This window comes from Sebastes fasciatus, chromosome 11, assembly GCF_043250625.1.
Source record: "Sebastes fasciatus isolate fSebFas1 chromosome 11, fSebFas1.pri, whole genome shotgun sequence".
Classification (NCBI taxonomy): Eukaryota; Metazoa; Chordata; class Actinopteri; order Perciformes; family Sebastidae; genus Sebastes; species Sebastes fasciatus.
The window spans coordinates 35968944-35989221 of record NC_133805.1 but is presented as its reverse complement, the minus strand read 5'-3'; the positions used below and the strand labels follow the sequence as shown (position 1 = coordinate 35989221).

Genomic DNA, 20278 nt, shown 5'->3' with positions numbered 1-20278 from the left:
CTTTGCCGCTTCAGTTATTTTGCTTTCTCGTGGCTCTGGGCTTTCTCTCTCCGCTACTTCCCTCCATAAACCAAAACACGCCGGCCGATTACGTCACACACTCGCCCAGGAGAGAGGTCTGGATGGAGGCGGAGTCTGGGACATATGTATCTGTTTGTGTGAGAGGGAGCCGGAGGAGAGAGGGAGAGAAGGAAATACCAAAGCCAGTCTCATGCCGGCGGGGTGGCTTAAAAACATTATGTAACAATTTGTAGTCGATGTTCGCGATATAGTCATTTAATATCCCGCGCGTGGGACAAGCCGCGATACATCGACTATATTCGATATATTGCCCACCCCTACTACTGAGCATGCTTGTTGATGTTGTTGGCACACGTGTTCACATAATAGAGGCAGCTGTGGCTCAGAGGTAGACCGGGTCGTCCACCAATCGGAAGGTCAGTGGTTCGATCCCCGGCTCATCCAGTCCACATGTCGAAGGACAAGACACTGAACCCCAAACTGCTCCTGAAGGCTGAGCCATCGGTGTGTGAATGAGTATTTAGATCAGATCCTGATGGGTAGGTTGGCTCCCTGCATGGCAGCCTCTGCCATCAGTGTATGAATGTGTGTGTGAATGGGTGAATGCTGACATTTCGTGTAAAGAGCTTTGAGTGGTCAGAAGACTAGAGACGCTATATAAATGCAAGTCCATTTACCATTTACCAAGTCCATAGGCCTGTTTCCATGTCTTCACTATTTCCCCTACGTAGATCAGTCATGTGGTATGTGTTCATGCAAACAGCCAACACTCTAGGTGCAACAACAACCCATACAGTAAGTTCCTATTGTTACAGGCGACCCCTCCACTAAGTTTCCCCTCAGCCTTTGTCTCGCGTTCTCATTGGCTGTAGCTCCCTGACAGAGTCCCCAACAGGTCCACATATTTAACCTGCTACATATCTAGGATGTGTCTGCAATGCATCAGCGAGTCTGTTGGCTCGCGTCTCTGAACAGTTCAAACACGGCACTCGAGCGGCAACGTGCAAACGCCGAGACAGTGCAGATTTGCCTCTGATATGGGGCTTTTGTCAAGGAGCTCCAAAAATGATCGGCAAGTGGAAAATCATGGCTAAAGTGGTGGAGTGTGAACTAGGCATAATGGGCCCATTGTAACTCTAAATGTAAATGTGGATTGACAGGCACACTTGAGGAAGGGAGTTATCTTCCTGCCCTCTTATTGATTTCAGTGGACATCTCTGCTGTTGTGGTGTTGTTGTTGACACTGTTGTAGTGGCTGCACTGCTGAAACAGTGAGTATAGGCTGGCTGCGTGGGTTATAGCATGACCTTGACTTGCTCCGCTGTTTGCCGCAGAAGCCAGCTCTCCCGATCTTTTACTGGCTGGCAGGCAGTCTGGCACACAGTGAGGCCATTGTGGTCTTGTGCTCTGTTGGCATTCTGAAACATTGACTGACTAACCGCTCTACTATCTAACCCTTGAGCGAGAGAGTATGAAAGAGAGCGACTGTCCTGCTGTCCTACTAGTACTTACTGAGACTGAATGTTGTCTACTCGCCCTCTCCACAGCAGAGACAAGCTGCAGCATACACTGCAGATTTACTAACACAGAGCATAAAGGAGACTGGCTGGCTGCATCATCAGCATTATTACATGATGGAGGCAGAGCAACAAAGGCAAAATTATACTAATGCATCCGTGCGATGTCAACACATGTCGGCGACATCATTGTTAGAAAGCTGGCAACTACAATTCAATTTGCTGTTCTGCCCCATTGTGTTTGTCCAGACTGTGTGGTCTTGCAGTGTTTCCCACATGATTATGTGAGACTGTTGCAGGTGGATCTCGGACCCTCTAGGGGGGGTCGGGAGGCATGCTCCCCCACAAGAAAATGTTGTTCTTTTTAAATTGAATGCATCAATCTGGTGCACTTTGAGAACAAATTTAAGAGGCTAGATCTATGAAGAACCTGTAAACAGCTTTGTGCTCTAGTAGTGGTGGAATGGAACTAAGTACTGTCACTTAAGTACAAGGTTGAGGTAGTTGTACTACTTGAGGATTTCCATTTTATGTAACTTTATAGCCCACTTCTACTCTACTACATCTCAGAGGGAAATATTGTACTTTTTACTTCATAACATTTATTTGACATTTATTTGATATTACTTACTAAATGCTTTTCAGATTCAGATTCTTAATACAAAATATAAATCAACTAATAAATGATGTGTTATTAAGCAGTAAGCCCCGGTTGACAGTCGTGCTGTGAGCCCCCCCACATGGAAAGAGGGTACAGGGAGCACCAGCGGCGAGTAGGGGTGGGTGTTGTTAAGATTTTAACGGTACTAATACTCTTATGGATACTGCTTATTGTTCCGGTACCTTGACGGTACTCTTAACGGTTGTTTTTGTTGTTTTAAACAAATTAATAACAGAATTAACATCGCTTTATTTGTCATATATACTGTATACAGTGGAGGCTGGTCCATAGAGGCAGAGGAGGTTGCGCCTCCTCTAATTTTGAGCGGCAAGAGGGAGATCAAAATATGAAAGATTAATTGGTTGAAATGAATCATTACCAAATCTCAGTATCATTTGATAAATCATTTTTCTCTCTTCTTTGGAAAAAGATCCATCATTCAAATACTTCAACAGCAACACCTGCAGGGCAGGCAAGAAAGTGGTGGTTGGGCCAAGGGAGGACGGGGACATGCTATCCTCCCTTAGGGCAGGACATCTATCAACTCAGTGGATTTCATTTGTTTCATGTTTATCTGCGATTCGCCAAAACACGTCAAATGATGCTCCAAGGGAGGTCATCCTCCCTTAGCTTGTTACCAATCAACAACCAGCAGAATACATGATTGACATTGTGTTGGTCCAATGATGACGTCCAAATGTCGTCTTCAGTCTCTACCACTGTATGTACGTGATGAACTGGCAGTAAAGTATCAGACAGCTGCTAATTAGGAAAGAAATGATAACGTGTAAATTGTGAACTACTTTTAAACACATAACAAAATAGATCCTTTTTATTTCGGCCTGTTTATTGAGCTGTAGCTAGCTACTAGTGTTAGCTAACACAGCAGTTAGCTTGTTGTAGCAGCCCTGAAGGACCCGTGCAGCAGTCTGTCGCCCATACCGGGATCCGGTCCGGGAGTGCAGTGCGTCTGGCCGCTGCACGCCACTGTATCCTGCCTTGGGAGGAGGTTTTAGCGCAGAGGTAGCTTGTTGCAATGTTTGTAAGGAGGGGCAGAGTAGCTCTCTCCTCCCACCACCACACCACAGGATCTACAGCCATGGGGGTGGGAGGCAGGTCTTTGCAACACGCTCGCTGACGGTGAGGGACAAGGTGTTCTGTTGCATTGTGATTCGTCAACCTCAACTCCCTGTCCTCCTCTGAGAACTACTCTGCCAAAGCACTCCTTGTTTGAACAATGGAGGGTCTGTCTCCTTCATTTCTTCTCCTTCTCCTTCAGACTCCTCCTCCTGTTGCTGCTGCTCTGAGTCTGGCTCCTCCGGCTCCTCTGACAGCCCTGGTGTTGCTCCAGTCATATTGGCCTCAACAGCTGCCTTCCTCAGCCTGTCCCAGGTGGCGTTACTCACCGGCCTACCTTTAAATCTGGGGTCCATCGCAGTGGCCTCAAGCCTCCTCCACACTGGGAATGTCAGCAGTGCGTGGCGGCTGCGTTACCTGTTGTTTTTATTCCGGCGTCAGTGTTAACAGGTTAGAGCAACCACACTGCCCGCGTGAGACGCACGTCTCAGCTGGATATCTTCTAGAGATTCGAGGTCGCGCCTATTTTCGATGCGTGCCGCGCGGGTCACAGCAACAACAGACAGTAAAAGTGATCTATTTACAGTATATTGACATGATACCAGCAAGATTACTACAGTTTCGATGTCTATCTGTAGAATATGTTACGGAGATGAAAGAAAGTAAAGACTTATTTTTAAATCAACACTTCCTGCTTTCATTTCAAAATAAAAGCCCACATGCATTTTTTCTGTGGACAGAATTCCTTCATTTGTTAACATGAGGCTTTTATTCTGAAATATGTGCGGGACAGTGTTGTAAAACAAGCAGTGACTTAAAGAGCTCCATGAATGAATATAGTACGGGGTTGTAATTGTGGATTATTACTATTATTTACAAATTACTACATGTTTCTTAACCTTTCTCTGTCTAAAACAAATATAAATGACATTTATAATGAAATGAAATGGCCATTAAAAGGCAAACTCTATGTAGAAAGAAAGGGCTGACAGCAGCAGCTGCAGCAACAGACACGCAGTTGAAACGCAGCTGGTGTGCAGCTGGTGTGAACACCCGACGCGTGAATCACGCAGCCGCCACGCAAAGCATCCGCAGAGAATTCTCACTTATGAAAGTCCTCATCCTTCAGGCGGTCCAGGATGTCCTAGGTCATTGCCTTTTACAGTTGTGGGTTCAAGGCTGCTGCTTGGATGGCTAGATACTGCTCCATGAATCTCTATCATTAGATAGAGCGAGTTCCATCTCGTCTTGACATCAAGTCTTGGCGAGTGTTGTGAACGGCCTGAAACAATATAAATGTAATTACTGAACACTTGAATATTTAATTAAATTGTTATTTGGGAATGCTTATCAAGGAGCTGCTGCTTTTCCTTCAAGACTGTTTTGGACATTGAGGAGCTTTTGAACCACACAACCACCACTCTGATTCGGACTGGCCGTGACCTTCTGTTCTTACTGCCCAGACTTGTGTAGTGCACTGTAACAGTTAGATAGTGGTCCTGACTGACTGGTCCACCCATCTGATGTGATGGTCAGCTTTGGCATGTCCTTCAGCTCAGTGATGACACTGGCCTTTTCTATACCATGCCAGGTAGGAATTAATGTGTCACTGAGGTAACTTCTGGAGGGAGGGGTATATTTGGGGTTGAGTTCCTTGCTCTTCTCCCTACAGTAAAATGTATATATTATATATCATTTTCATGTGTTGAATTGACTTCATTTAATGATTGTGTGTTGTATTGTGGAGTAATGAGACTAACATAAGACCATTTTATACTACGATATCCAAAAAAATGAACACAACTCAATATACAGTATAGTGACAGACTGTTACCTGAAGCCCTCGTACTATGAGCTGGGTCACAGCTAGGTGACACTCATTCACCCTCTCTTCAGTCATCCTCCCACTAAGCTGCAGTAGTGAAGGAGCTTCGGGCTTGTCTTTGGCTTGGACCAGCGGTAGTAGAGGGAGGAGTGGGCTGATTCATTGTAGCTGTAACTTAAACAAAAACAGTTGGGTGTCCAGAGGATGTTCTGAGCGCTCTGAAACTACAACTGTGAATTTCTGAACAACAGTTCAGATGATGCTCTGATAATTTAAGGTACAATTTATGAATGCACCCATATTTAGGCTATAGCTAAACAATCAAGTTAAAATAAATATCAATAATATTTAAATATATATATATAATCAATATTATCAGCAACTTTGGTTTGTTTTCCTGAAAAGTCGCAGGTTCCGGGTTGCAGTGTTTTGGGCTCGTTTCTAAAGTGTAGGCTAGTTGCTTATTTGGGCTCCTGTCTCTCCTCTATACTGGTCTAGTTTGTCCTGTTGCAGGATCCGTACACAACAGTCAGTCTGTTAGAGCAGTTCCACTACAATGTTTATTGCACATAACGTGTATTTCAGTTTAAACAGTAAAAATCGGTATGAAGCTCAGAAACATAGAATCAATGAATAATGATTCACGATGTGATTGGCACTCATGGAACATAATAATAATGGTGGAGATTATATGTCATTTTTTCTGAGTGAGCAGGATGGTGGTGCAGCTGCAGAAAAAAAAGTTATTTGCAAAAATGAAACGAAATACCAAATTGAAATAAAATATTCAAATTCTCTAAGTTTATAACAAGAAAAATGTAAAGTTACAAGCTATAGATGGATGGGGAGAGTTGCTTCTTATGGGCTTGTTTCTATAGACCTGGTTGCTTGTTTCTCTCATGAGATCTGGCAACACTGGTTGCAAGAAACAGGAAGTTAGCTTGAGGAGTTGTAGCATTTATTCACCAACACACTGCTACAGCTACGTTCACAGCTAGAACGCCACCGACAACCCCACACTCATCGCCGCCACACACACACGGTCTGTCGAACACTCACTAAAGTTACACCACGCTGACAGACCGTGTGTGTGTAACAACGGCGAGCACGAAGCCACCAGCAATGCTAGAGCTGCTAACGTAGCACAAACACACACACGGTCTGTCGGACACACGCTATCGTTACGCCGGGCAGACACACAGCTGACAACCTACTAAACTAAACTAAATGATTTGGTGGAGACTTTTACCGGGAAAGTGGCTGCATGTCCGCGACACTACACACAGCAGCGTGGCTGCTACAGTAACTCTCCTGGTGGTGAACTGAGGACAGTGAAAGCAGCACCGTGGCTGCTACAGTAACTCTCCTGACGGTGAACTGAGGACAGTGAAAGCAGCACCGTGGCTGCTACAGTAACTCTCCTGGCGGTGAACTGAGGACAGTGAAAGCAGCACCGTGGCTGCTACAGTAACTCTCCTGACGGTGAACTGAGGACATTGAAAGCAGCACCGTGGCTGCTACAGTAACTCTCCTGACGGTGAACTGGAGACAGTGAACGCAGCACCGTGGCTGCTACAGTAACTCTCCTGGTGGTGAACTGAGGACAGTGAAAGCAGCACCGTGGCTGCTACAGTAACTCTCCTGACGGTGAACTGGAGACAGTGAACGCAGCACCGTGGCTGCTACAGTAACTCTCCTGACGGTGAACTGGGGACAGTGAACGCAGCACCGTGGCTGCTATAGTAACTCTCCTGACGGTGAACTGGGGACAGTGAACGCAGCACCGTGGCTGCTAAAGTAACTCTCCTGACGGTGAACTGGAGACAGTGAACGCAGCACCGTGGCTGCTACAGTAACTCTCCTGACGGTGAACTGGAGACAGTGAACGCAGCAGCGTGGCTGCTACAGTAACTCTCCTGACGGTGAACTGGAGACAGTGAACGCAGCAGCGTGGCTGCTACAATAACTCTCCTGACGGTGAACTGGAGATAGTGAACGCAGCAGCGTGGCTGCTAAAGTAACTCTCCTGATGGTGAACTGGGGACAGTGAATGCAGCACCGTGGCTGCTACAGTAACTCTCCTGACGGTGAACTGGAGACAGTGAACGCAGCAGCGTGGCTGCTAAAGTAACTCTCCTGATGGTGAACTGGGGACAGTGAACGCAGCAGCGTGGCTGCTACAGTAACTCTCCTGACGGTGAACTGGGGACAGTGAAGGCAGCGTTGTGGCTGCTACAGTCACTCTCCTGACGGTGAACTGGGGACTCAGTTGTCTGTTGTGCTCATACACTGCAGCTGGTACAACGCTACATGCGACACATTAACGGTTAATAATCGTTTAACAAGGGTCGGATATCGGCTAATTTTTTTTTTCAAAATTAGCATCCCTAATTGGGACTAATCACAGAAATTGTGATTGAATACAATTTGGAATTAAAGCTGCGAGCAGCGATGAACGGGCCCTCGCACTTTCTCGCACGTCGTTGATGCGGCGTGCAATGACACCTCCCACAAGACTACGACAAAACGGTTCATGAGTTATGAAAGGGGGCGTGGCTAACATCTTTGGGCGGGGCTATGAATCTATATTGACATGAAAATGATCTCAGGACTGGACCACCATCATGTCTGAGAAATCTGGGGCAGATCGGACTATGTACAGTGGAGTTACAACTTCGTGTTTCATAGCAAATGGCTCAAATGGCCGCCAGGCCACGGTCAGGTCATTCGGTGAAAACTCACCATTTTAATATTTTTGTATCCTTAAGGTCTTATAATGGTCTTAAGATGGTCCTGACCAAATTTCATGTCAGTCTGATTAAATCTGTAGGAGGAGTTTGTTAAAGTACACCCCCTATAAAACGCTAAAAATGTGTTTTAGTGCGTCTCCATATGTTACATCTGTCTGCCAAATTTCAAACATGTAGGTGAAACCGGAGCAGGGGCTCAATTTTTCGAACTTTCTAGGGGGCGCTAGAGAGGCATTTTGCAATACCCGAGCCCAACACCCTTAAAATATACAATTTTTCACCACGTCTGATAAGTGTTCCAAGTTGAACAACTTTTTGAGCATGGCAAAGGCCTCAAAAAGGCAATAGAATAATCCTTACAGTTTCAATAGGGCCTTCGCTGGCCCGGTGTTGTCGGTGCTCGGGCCCTAATTAACGTTTAATAGCGCTTAACTTCTTTTATAATGCATCACTTTGAGGGATGTTTTTGCCTCACACTGCCACTGCTATAAGAGTCTTTCTGTCATCACTTTAACTTTCATTCAGTGGCTGAGTATGATAACAAAAACTACATTTTAACTTGACAGTTCATTGTTTTTTATGACAAAATACTTATCCAGTGGGATCTAAGGGTACAGTATACAGTATGTATGTAACAGGGCCTCAACGTTTTCACCTCATGGAGACGTTTCACAAGATGAATATTTCTTGTAATTGTTTGCTATTGAATTATTGAATCATTTCTCTCTCGTTGTATCTGCAGGCTTTCAAAGAGATGCTGTATGCTGCTCAGGACCAGGCCCCATCTATTGAAGGTATTAATTACACACACACATCAGGAAGGTCTGCTCCATTATTAGGTGGCTGATGACCTCTGAGCAACTAATAACAACAAGGAATGTGGAGCTGCTGTTGGGGTTGGAAACAGGAAGTTGAAATTGACAAACAAATGAGCAGAAACCCTATGAATGTGAAACCCAATTAGATGTGTGTCTTTAATGACTCAGGATCATACCAGTGTTTTTGCGGTAAATCGGCCCTGTAAATTCTATGTGCTTACAACTTACTGACAACCATTTCTCAGCTCATGCAAGTGGAGCTGTGATTTTTCAATGTGATTCTTCTACCTCCCAGTTCATTTTAAAGCAAAATCAACTCGCAGAGCCATGAAACTTGCTTGTATTAAGGTTACTGTTTAGATCAGCCGTCATTGTTGTGGTATAGGTGGAAGCAGTGTAGGTGTGAATGTAACACCCTGTATAGTCCAGTTGGATTAGAGGTGAGGCTGTGCTGCCTTTTGTTTGATTTGCTCTGAGTTAGTCTTCTGAGTTATTCTCCTTGTATGTCTGTTATTTTGCCTCAGTTACACGTGTAATGGAGAGCACTGTAAACAAATATTCGCCTCTGGGAAGTCATGGTGTCTGCTGAGTCTGCCTACCTACCGCCTCTCTTGACATTCGAGCTAGACTATTCTACAGTCATGTGCACAACAATTAGGCAACGAAAGTCGTAGATCTCAGGCTCTCCAACAATGCTCATTAAATATGTATAAAAAGAGAATCTAAGATGTAAAATTAAAATATAGGGATAAAACATACAGTACATATATAAAATAATATAAATGAGTGCAGTAATTGTAAATGAATAAACTGAATGTAAACAGGAATGTATAGGTAAAGTGTATGTTATGTTATACTTTGCTGTAAAGATTGGCATGTGCAGTTCTTTACCTCCAGCTTTACCTCTCAATTACTTTTTATATGGGGCTACCTCATCCTGCATTACTGTTTAATTATGTGTCTTTGTAAAAAATACACGAACAACAGCCACAATATGACCAAAATGTAAGGCCTCAAAGAGTCTTAAAATATCTTAAAAGCAGTTATTTTTCATCATGTAATGACAGGCCTCTTGTGCCCCTGCACTACACACTCTTACAGCATGACAACACAGCGTGACTGGCACAATATGTCTTTTCCTGGTATCTTTCCTTTCATCTTATTTTGACAAACGTTGGTAAATGAGTTTCACCACTACAGGGGCCTACTTTCAGTCACAAATGTGACGCAACAGAACATAAACTGAGCAAATCACGATCAGCCACAAAACAATGTAATTTGTAAAGTAGAGTTTTTACCAGAGCATCAAAAAAGACACAAGCCTACCACACATGCCAAACCCAAAACCAAACCCATGCATATACAGTAGCTCACACAACTTCTTACACAGGTCGCTTGCACTGCATTTGGCTTCACTTGTAGATCTGCTAGCTGCTTATCGATCTGATGGCAGGTGTTTGGCTGTGTGTGTTATTAGTTTTCATGAGAGGGTCATCAGACTCTCTGAGACACTGGACACACACAAGACACAAAAACTTTTCCATGGCAACAGAAAGAATCAGACTAGTAGAAAATGAGTGAAATGCCAGATTGTTGGCCTACAGTAGTACCTGTCAGGTGTTGTGCAGTACTAGGACAGCACATTGAACAACATTCAAAATATTTAGCTGATCTGTGTGAATACTTCATTGATGATCTGTAATCACTGGAACATTGGTGGGATACTATTTGTGCTTCCCCATCACATCAGTTTGATCTGTTAGATGGTTGTTTTCTGTGGCTGGGTCTGTGAAGACTTTACATACAGTTAGGACAGCTGTGTAGTTGTGATCAGTGCCTGTGATGCAGCACAGTGGTAGCAGTTTTCTGTGTTGGTTACTCTTCTGCTGCTCTTCATCTAACCCATTCAATCCACAGTTTTATCACCAAGGTTTCAGCAAAGCTTTCATCAAGATTAAAGCCTGTGTTTGTAGAATTATTATTTTATTTTGTTTTACTTTTGGTGGCCACCAGTGATGGTATCAAAAAAGACACTGTGGCATTTTTAATAGCACCGTAAGCCATTAAAGTCCGGGTCGAGTAAAATCAGAGGTTTCTAAACACATTATACATGTTAGAAAATGATTGCTGAAAACATGTGAAAAGACTGAACTATATACTGTAGAACTGAATTGTGGAATTCGACTATAGACTGAAAATAAAGCTGGACGACACGTCAGAACAATCCCATGGACTTTGTCGAGGCAACCTAGGGCGTTACTAACCTCCTGGTTGGCCTACAAAAATACCTCATCCCTGGAGCACTCTATTGGCAAAAATGGAATATTATATAAATATATATGATATCTTTTAGTGTATAATCACCTGAAAATAAGAGTCCTTGTGTTTTCATTTCCTTAGAATGAGCCGTTTATATCTAGATAGTAGTGGGTCCTCTTCACGGAGTCCGCCATGTTGCACCACCATGTTTCTACTAATGCCATCTCAATACCAAAATTGAGACTCCAATACTGAAACTATACCACTGCAAAAACCTAAAACATCAGGAAAATAATGGAATAATAGATGACAGAACATGGAACTTAAAAAAAATATATATATATTAATTAAAAATGTTTAAATGTAAAAATGTATTCATTACAAAAATGAAATGGTATGCAGTAATCTGATGTCCCCTATACTTCAGTTCATGTGATTTCTTTTCATTTTATATTTGCATTTATTTTTGACAATGCACACATATTTACATTTCATCTGTATTCTTTTTTCTATTTTTCTTATAACTTCTCTATGTTTATATATGTATTTTCATTATATTATGGAACAACTGTAAATTCCCCCAGGGATTAATAAAGTATTTCTGATTCTGATATCACTTATTAAACAGTGTTAACACGTTACAGAGATACATGGTCAAATTATACGTTAACACGTTACAGAGACACACGGTAAAATTATACGTTAACACGTTACAGAGACACACGGTAAAATTATACGTTAACATGTTACAGAGACACACGGTAAAATAATACTTTAACACGTTACAGAGACACCAGTTAAATAACACTTTAACACGTTACAGAGACACCAGTTAAATTACACTTTAACACGTTACAGAGACACATGGTAAAATAACACTTTAACACGTTACAGAGACACATGGTAAAATAATACTTTAACACGTTACAGAGACAAACGGTAAAATAACACTTTAACACGTTACAGAGACACCAGTTAAATAACACTTTAACACGTTACAGAGACACATGGTAAAATAACACTTTAACACGTTACAGAGACACATGGTAAAATAACACTTCAAGACGTTACAGAGACAAACGGTAAAATAATACTTTAAGACGTTACAGAGACACACGGTAAAATAATACTTTAACACGTTACAGAGACACATGGTAAAATTCTACGTTAACACGTTACAGAGACACACGGTAAAATAATACTTTGACACCAGTTAAATAACACTTTAACACGTTACAGAGACACACGGTAAAATAATACTTTAACACGTTACAGAGACACCAGTTAAATAACACTTTAACACATTACAGAGACACATGGTAAAATAACACTTTAACACGTTACAGAGACACATGGTAAAATAACACTTCAACACGTTACAGAGACAAACGGTAAAATAACACTTTAACACGTTACAGAGACACACGGTAAAATTATACGTTAACACGTTACAGAGACACACGGTAAAATAACACTTTAACACGTTACAGAGACACACGGTAAATTAACACTTTAACACGTTACAGAGACACACGGTAAAATAATACTTTAACACGTTACAGAGACACCGGTAAAATAATACTTTAATACCTCTGACTTCTTGTCATCATTTGTGGTTTTTAGTGAAATGTCTCAACGACTATTAAATTGATTACCATTAAATTAGGTAGAGGCATTCATCTTCCCTTCAGGATATATTTAAATAACTTTGATTATCCTCTGACGTTTCTTCTAACGCCATCATCAGATCAGATTTTTAGATTTGTCCACTACTTTAATTCATGACCAAACACCTGCAAACCTAATGACATTCTCATCAGCCACAGCTGTGCTTTGTTCTTGCTAATTAGTAAATAGTAGCATGGCTTTCAAGTAGTTTTCTAACAGTGAAATGGTGCGTTATGCACTACAGTTACAGTTTATGTATTTTATCCATGTTGTAGTGTTTGGTGAGATATATTCTTGGTATGGCTCATTGACTGACTAATTTGCAGCATGTTCAATGGGTCCGACACTATCCCTATGTATGGCTCTATGTTATTTACAGAAGTCTAGAGTCACATGTTGCCACCCACTGTGATTCACGGGTTGTTCCATTCTCATCTTCTGGCTAATGCATAAATCCACCCAGCGGTTTGTGCCATTGTCTTTACTTCACTTTATTTTAAGAATTTTTCTATGACTTGTCATACGGCCGAAATACATGGGGCATGGACACGATGTGTCACATGGGTGGAGCAGGGTTTTTTACCTGCTACACAGAGTCCGTCTCTGGAGTGTGTGGTTGCGGGCCAGCCTTACTGGATCATGGATACACATTGATTTGATTGATTTATTTTAATGTGAAATGTAAAAACACCCACAAGGTTGTTCTTTGGCGTCACAGTGAGGTATTTATTTAAATCATTTTTAAACAGACGTACTTGTTTTTTACTCCGTTCTAAGTAGTTTCTACCTGTTGCAGAGCCGCGTAGAGAAAACAAAATAGACCAGGTGCGTAAAAATAGAGATGAGCAGCGCCAGTAGGCGGTTTGAGAACGGGGATACCATCACCCTTGTTAGCAAAATGACCAAAATGAATCCCCTTTGTTAGCCTGCCATACCTGCCACCCCCGCATTGACAACAGGTTAAAAAGATAAGGATAGAAGCTAAAGCTACAGATCCCTGTGTAACAGTGAACCACCATCTCCTGGTGATCCAGACAGAAGACGATGAAATGAAGGAACAACACTGTTCCTGTAAAGCCGGTAGGTCTTTATTCACTGTTACAATCATTACAAGGCAAAAGCAGCATATGTATACATTCGATATACCTTCAGTAGCTAGCGTAGCATAGTGCTAACACCCGTTAATGATATGCTAAAGTACTCTGCTAATGTTAGCTCCAGAGGTTTTTAATTAGAGACGTAACACTTTAGAAAGGTTTATCTCCTTCCAACCTCTGCGGGTATCACTATTAGACAACATTTAACCATGACTAGCTCCAAATCCACTACCAGCCTGAAAATGAAGAAGATCTGAAACGACTGCATGAGAGTCTACGGAGCAGAGACATAAAGTTGTCGGACCCTGGTCAGAACTTGCCATTGCTACGCTATGATTGACTTAGCGAAGGGTCAATTATGACTAGGGTAGCAGCGGAGTTGGTCATTGGACGGTGGAGCCTCTGACGTATTGGCTGTTCGTTGAGTGTAAAATGGATTAAAAAATATTCCAAAAATAAATCTCATCAATAGCATCGTTATTGTGGAAGATTTTATTGTGAAAATGTTCTAAATTGTTTTATCGCCCAGCCCTAGATCTAGCCCTAGGGGGGAACATCTATGTGAAGAATATAGGAAATGCAATGTGTTCATCACCGTTATACAGCCGTGGTTACACACACCCTCAAGCAGGTAGCCCTGTTGTAATGGAGATGTAAATCCCTGCTGTGCTGGGCTGACGCTCCGAGTCATGTATGGAAAAACCCTACAAGACACTGGAACTTAGCTTGTGTCTTGAGGAGTTGTAGCATTTATTCACCGACAGCCTGAACTGTACACACACACTGCACTGCTACGCTCACAGCTAGTTACGGCAGACTTCATCTCACCGTCACACACACACACACACACACACACACACACACACACACACACACACACACACACACACACACACACACACACACACACACACACACACAACACACACACACACACTCCCTTGCTCTGTCTGTTTCTCTCTCTCCTGACTGCAAACACCAACACTCGTTAAAGTTAAACACACAACCTACGCAGGTTATTCATTAAAGGAGTCTGCTACTTTTTAGCTTAAAAACATCTTAAAAATACATAACTCCCCGATGCTTTGGCCTGGTGGGGAGTCACCGCCAGGTTTGCAATACACAGGCGGAAACCCTGCGGCTTGTTAGGCACTTCAGCCACAGCACCTCTGTATGCGAGGCACTAATCTTTTCAGTTAACGGTTAATGAGGGTCAGCTATTGGTGAGAAAGCATTCAAAATTTGCATCCCTATATCCCAAAATTTGCATCCCTATATATATATATATATATATATATATATATATATATATATATATATATATATATAGTTATATATATATATATATAACTATATATATATATATAAATAGTTATATATATATATATATATATATATAACTATATATATATAGATATATATATATATATAACTATATATATATAGTTATATATATATATAGTTATATATAGTTATATATAGTTATATATATATATATAACTATATATATATATATATATATATATATAAATAGTTATATATATATATATATAACTATATATATATAACTATATATATATAACTATATATATATATATATATATATAACTATATATATATATATAGTTATATATATATATATAGTTATATATATATATATATATATATATAGTTATATATATATAGTTATATATAATATATATATATATAACTATATATATATATATAATATATATACATATATATATATATATATAATATATATATATAACTATATATATATATAACATATATATAACATGAGTATCAGTATCACAATATTTTGTTGTGCAAAACTGCATTGATTCTCCAAAACATTGTATTGATTTGTAATTAACCTGTGAAAAATCAGACTGCCCGCCGTCGGGGCCGGCCGCTATTCAGTCTTTTGGAAGTTGTAGCGGGCTCGTTTTTAGAGCTAGAGTGAAGGTACTGGCATCATATGAAACTGTAAAGAATCTTATGAAATCATTAATAAATTGATAAATAATGCTACAAAGTTACGCAAAATTTTGGTGAGGAAAAACTGGTATGGCAATTTTCACAGGGGTCCCTTGGACCACATACCTCAAGATACAGTATGTGAATGAAAATGGGTTCTCTGGGTTCTCTCGAGTCTTCCCTTTACAGACATGCCCACTTTATGATAATCACATGCAGTTTGAGGCAAAAAACCATGCCGTTTTTGCATGCAGTATAAATATTTTTATTTTTGCTTATTTCAAAATGGTGTATTGCTGGTGTTCTTTATACTATGGCAGCTTTCCTAAAATTAAATTTAAAAAATCGCAATATATCACCTTCTATCCAATCGTTACCCCAGTATCAAGATACGTATCGTATCCCCAGATTCTTGCCAATACACAGCCCTAGCAGCGAGAGTGACATAACATAAAAAACAAAACAAAAAGGTGCAACACTTCTAAATCATCAAAACCATACACAATCAATGTGTTTTTTGAATACATTATTTACAAGAGCACAAAATTCTTCATAGAGTTTGCATCATAAAGAAAAAGGTGTGTTCAAAGCATTGAAAATTTAAATTGAAAAAATCCAGCAGCTACTTGTCTTTCCAAAGCAATGGCCTCATTATCCACAGACTTCACGGTGAACGGTAATAACTGGAACTACTTTCCACAGAAGAAATAGTTCCTGATAAAATGTTGACAATATTGTCTGTGTTATCCACAGTAATTGAAACACTGGAAAGAGAGGTTGACAGAGAAAGAAAGTCATTTTTTAATGCTCTGAACATCATAAGTGTACGTTAATTTTATTGAAGTGGATGCATAAATCTCCGAGAAAGAAATCTCAAAACCTGGACCAATGCAAAGAAATCTATCTGCATGACTAGATACCACTAGATAAGAGAACAATATGTTTGATTCTTTTGTAACTTGGGTAAAGCAACCTTTAAATGAAATGTCATGCTGTTCTCTCCCTCTAACTGCTGAACAGTTCAAGTGCCTTTGAGCAAGACACAGAGCCCTGTTGGCTGTTTACTGGCTGCCTTCCAGCTGTGAATGTGTGTAACTGTGTGAGAGTAAAGCAGGGTGTTGCTGAAAAATGGAGCTAAAAAACATCAATTGCCAAATGGAAAGTATAGCCTATTACCGAGAGACAGACATGTCATAATGATAATAATGATAATAATCATGATGACATGAGCCGAGACACAGAGCGAAAAGAGCAGAATAAGGCTAAAAAAGGATAAGGAGATTACAGTAGTCTGACTGTGGTGGCTGTTTGTGTGTTTGTGCACTGGTGAGAGAGAGAGGGGTGGGGGGGGGGGGGTGGGGGTAGTGGTTGGGACACTCCAATTTAGTTAATTTGGTGTCTTGTCTAAAAGCAGCCAGTCTGAAACACAATGAATCACTGAGTCTGCAGAGTCTGACTCAAAACCACCTGCCCGTCTGTTGTTGGCTTGTTGTTGACGTGACAGTGGCTACAAGTTAGTGGTTGGACACAACTGTGTCCTTTTTTGATGGAAATTACAGGACTCTGTTCTGGTCAAACTATATAAAAAACATTTGACTCAATGGGAGGAACAGGACTTCAACCTTTTAGCATGGTATTTGGCATACAAGTAAATATAACATTGATATCAACATAATTCTCCTAAACAACTTAAGGAGTACAAATCAGATGCTGTCAGGCCACTTCTTCCCATTTAAAAAAACAAATAATACTAAACTTTGATGGAAAACTTGATCCTGTGCCATTTTCAAAAGATTGGTTTCTAAATTTAGTTTGTCTTATATGTCTTTTTTTGTCTTATGAACGTGTGTTATAGATTTAATATTTTTTGACAGAGCAGAAGGTTCTGGTGAATGGCTGTTTATTTGAAAGTGAAAAAGTGGTAAAGAAGGCACGTGACTATGCTGCTGTGTCTCCTTCAGGGTCCAGAACAGGACCATGTGCTGTTGTTGAGTAGTGTGATGATGAAGTCTTGGTGTTGAACGGATCCAAACATAAAGTTCACTTTTATCTGTCATATGTAGGTTAACACAGGGGCCCACATTACAATGAAATGTAAAGGATCAGAGGGTGGGTCAGCTCAGCAGTAAAAGCAAATAATAGAAGATGAAATGAAGAACAAATGATTAATTTCTACAGATCAGGTGAAATCACAGAGAGCATTATTCTCCGCTCTTTTGTTAGGATTAGACTACATGATAATAGCCAATAACAAATTTAACAGCAAATCTATTTACTTGTTGTAGTAGGAAAAATAGAAGTAACATTAAGAAGGGCTCTGTTCTATTCAAGTGTTCCAGTAAAGGCCTCCTTACACTGAGCGACTCTGGGCTGTCTGAGACCAAAGTTGATAATCGTGAGAGGAACCTGGTCCTAGATTGCAGCGGGACATATCCACTGACGGACGATTTGGAGCTTTGGTGACCAAAGAAAGCCTGCAGCAGGCTGCTACGACCCACATCTACAAACCAACCAATCAGAATACAGACACGGAAATGGTGCACAATACACTGGCTGGTGCAACAATTCATTTACAAAGAAAAACACACAAACCAAAATGATGGAGGCGAAACGAAAGAACAGCACTATGGCCGAGGCATGTTTCCTGTTCTGCTGTATTTTCAAAGCAAGAGAGCAATACAAATGGATGATGTGAGCTAATGTAGCGTCATTGTAGCGATACAATGCACCACCCCCTCATTACACAACCTGGTAACCTCAAACTACTGTACCAGACAGTCTGATATCGATTTTATTAGACTCTCATACAGTGTGACTTGCAATAAACGTACATGATGGTTGTTGAAGCAATTGTCTAAAGCCATATTTTTGGTTTTAAAAAAAGAGCCATTACAAGTAATACTGTGTCAGGGAATCCCTTTGCCTTCCTTGAATACAGACATTAGTCAAGGACAAAACTACATTGTAGTAGTGTTGCATACAATTCCTTATAAAAAGCACAGTTTTAAACTCGTCATCTATAATCATGATGAAGAATGGAATTTTCAGTCAAGATGAGGGTTTAAAAATGCAAGTGTTCATAGAAAACAACAGAGAATCCAGCGTTGGAACAGTGTTGTCAGAGCTGGAGGCCCTGCTGCTGTCTCACTGCTCCATCTGCTGGTCAGAGCAGGACACGACCAGGCTTTGATGCACTAAACATTCACATACTCCGTTCCCACTTCCTTGTCCTTGTTCTGCCTTTGCTGTCCTCTCTTCACATTCCCTTTCTGCCTCCTGTTCATGTTCTATCTACATTCAGCTCCATTGAGGGGGTTCAATCAGTGCTGTGAGACAAATAGTCTTCACTCTGTTGTTGAAGTTTCACAAATCTAACAACTCTTGTCTTGTTGCAGTCACAGATGAGGATACAGTTAAGAGGTACTATGCCAAGTTTGAGGAGAAGTTCTTCCAGACATGTGAAAAAGAACTGGCCAAGATCAACACCTTCTACTCTGGTAATAACTACAACTACTGCCACAGTGAATCACTCATCTAGATATAGCTCTGACAGTTTGTTGTGCTTATTAACCTGCAGAGGCTTTCTATCTTTAAAATCCTCTTTATCTGTTTCCCTCCAGAAAAGCTGGCTGAGGCTCAGCGGCGCTTCGCCACGCTGCAGAACGAGCTGCAGTCCTCGTTGGACGCCCAGAGGGAGAGCTGGGCCAGCGGGCGGGGCCTGAGAAGGAGGAAGACGGTGTTCGCCCTGTCGCAGCAGGAGCGATGCAAACACCGAAACATAAAAGACCTGCAGCTGGCCTTCTCCGAGTTCTACCTCAGCCTCATACTGCTGCAGAACTATCAGGTGCACTTCACACACTCTCACTCTGTCTCACAGTAGACATGGGGACACTTTTTCAGAGCTTGATTCAGTTTTTTATTGTTCCCATGAAGACCATTTATTTAGCGTTTATTTTACTAGTTTATTTGACAGCAATGCTCATTGAACCCAACAAAATCAATCTGGAAATGATCCAGTTAGCCTAAAGGGCTAGTTTTCATTTGTTGTCCATGGCAAGATGTTTAAAAGGCACCCTAAAAATAAAGTAACACATGTCTTATAAAGTTCACACAGTATATACAACATAATAACCATTAACTATAAAGTGAATTTGCTCAAAGGTTGACACAGACAGCAGGCCTACAGCTGTTATAACATATACCCAGTTTCACCAGACTAATCATAATTCGTTGTAGAGAGAGAATATCAATTTGTTGTGGCTGCTGTATATGTGATACTAATAACAGAACTCGTTGCCAAAAGGTCAAGAGGACAATAAAGACTAACTGCAGTTTGACCAGTTTTCCCATCGTCTATGAGAAAGCTGCACTAATCAATATGTTTCTAATGGATAAGAAGACTGTGTGCAGTGTGATAGGTGTTATAGTGACGAACCATCCCAGAATGATCACCAACTATGCAGTTCCTCTCAGCTCTACTGAGCTGGCCTGCAACTGTACTCACTGATAAACCCACTGTACCTTACCTGTCAGATAGAAAGAGACAGATATTTAATAGATGTATAATACTGGACTTAAAAAGTGGACTCCAGATGAATGCTAATG

At 41.0% G+C, this 20278-nt stretch overlaps 1 protein-coding gene across 1 annotated transcript in view; it reads left to right on the top strand.

Moving 5' to 3' along the window:
* The window catches only part of LOC141777812 (xenotropic and polytropic retrovirus receptor 1 homolog), a 74566-nt gene that overhangs the window by 29476 nt on the left and 24812 nt on the right, over positions 1–20278 (top strand). The window contains exons 2-4 of the mRNA XM_074652398.1: positions 8594–8645; positions 19069–19170; positions 19294–19517. Coding sequence (XP_074508499.1) covers positions 8594–8645; positions 19069–19170; positions 19294–19517 — 378 coding nt within the window. The remainder of the gene's footprint in view (positions 1–8593; positions 8646–19068; positions 19171–19293; positions 19518–20278) is intronic.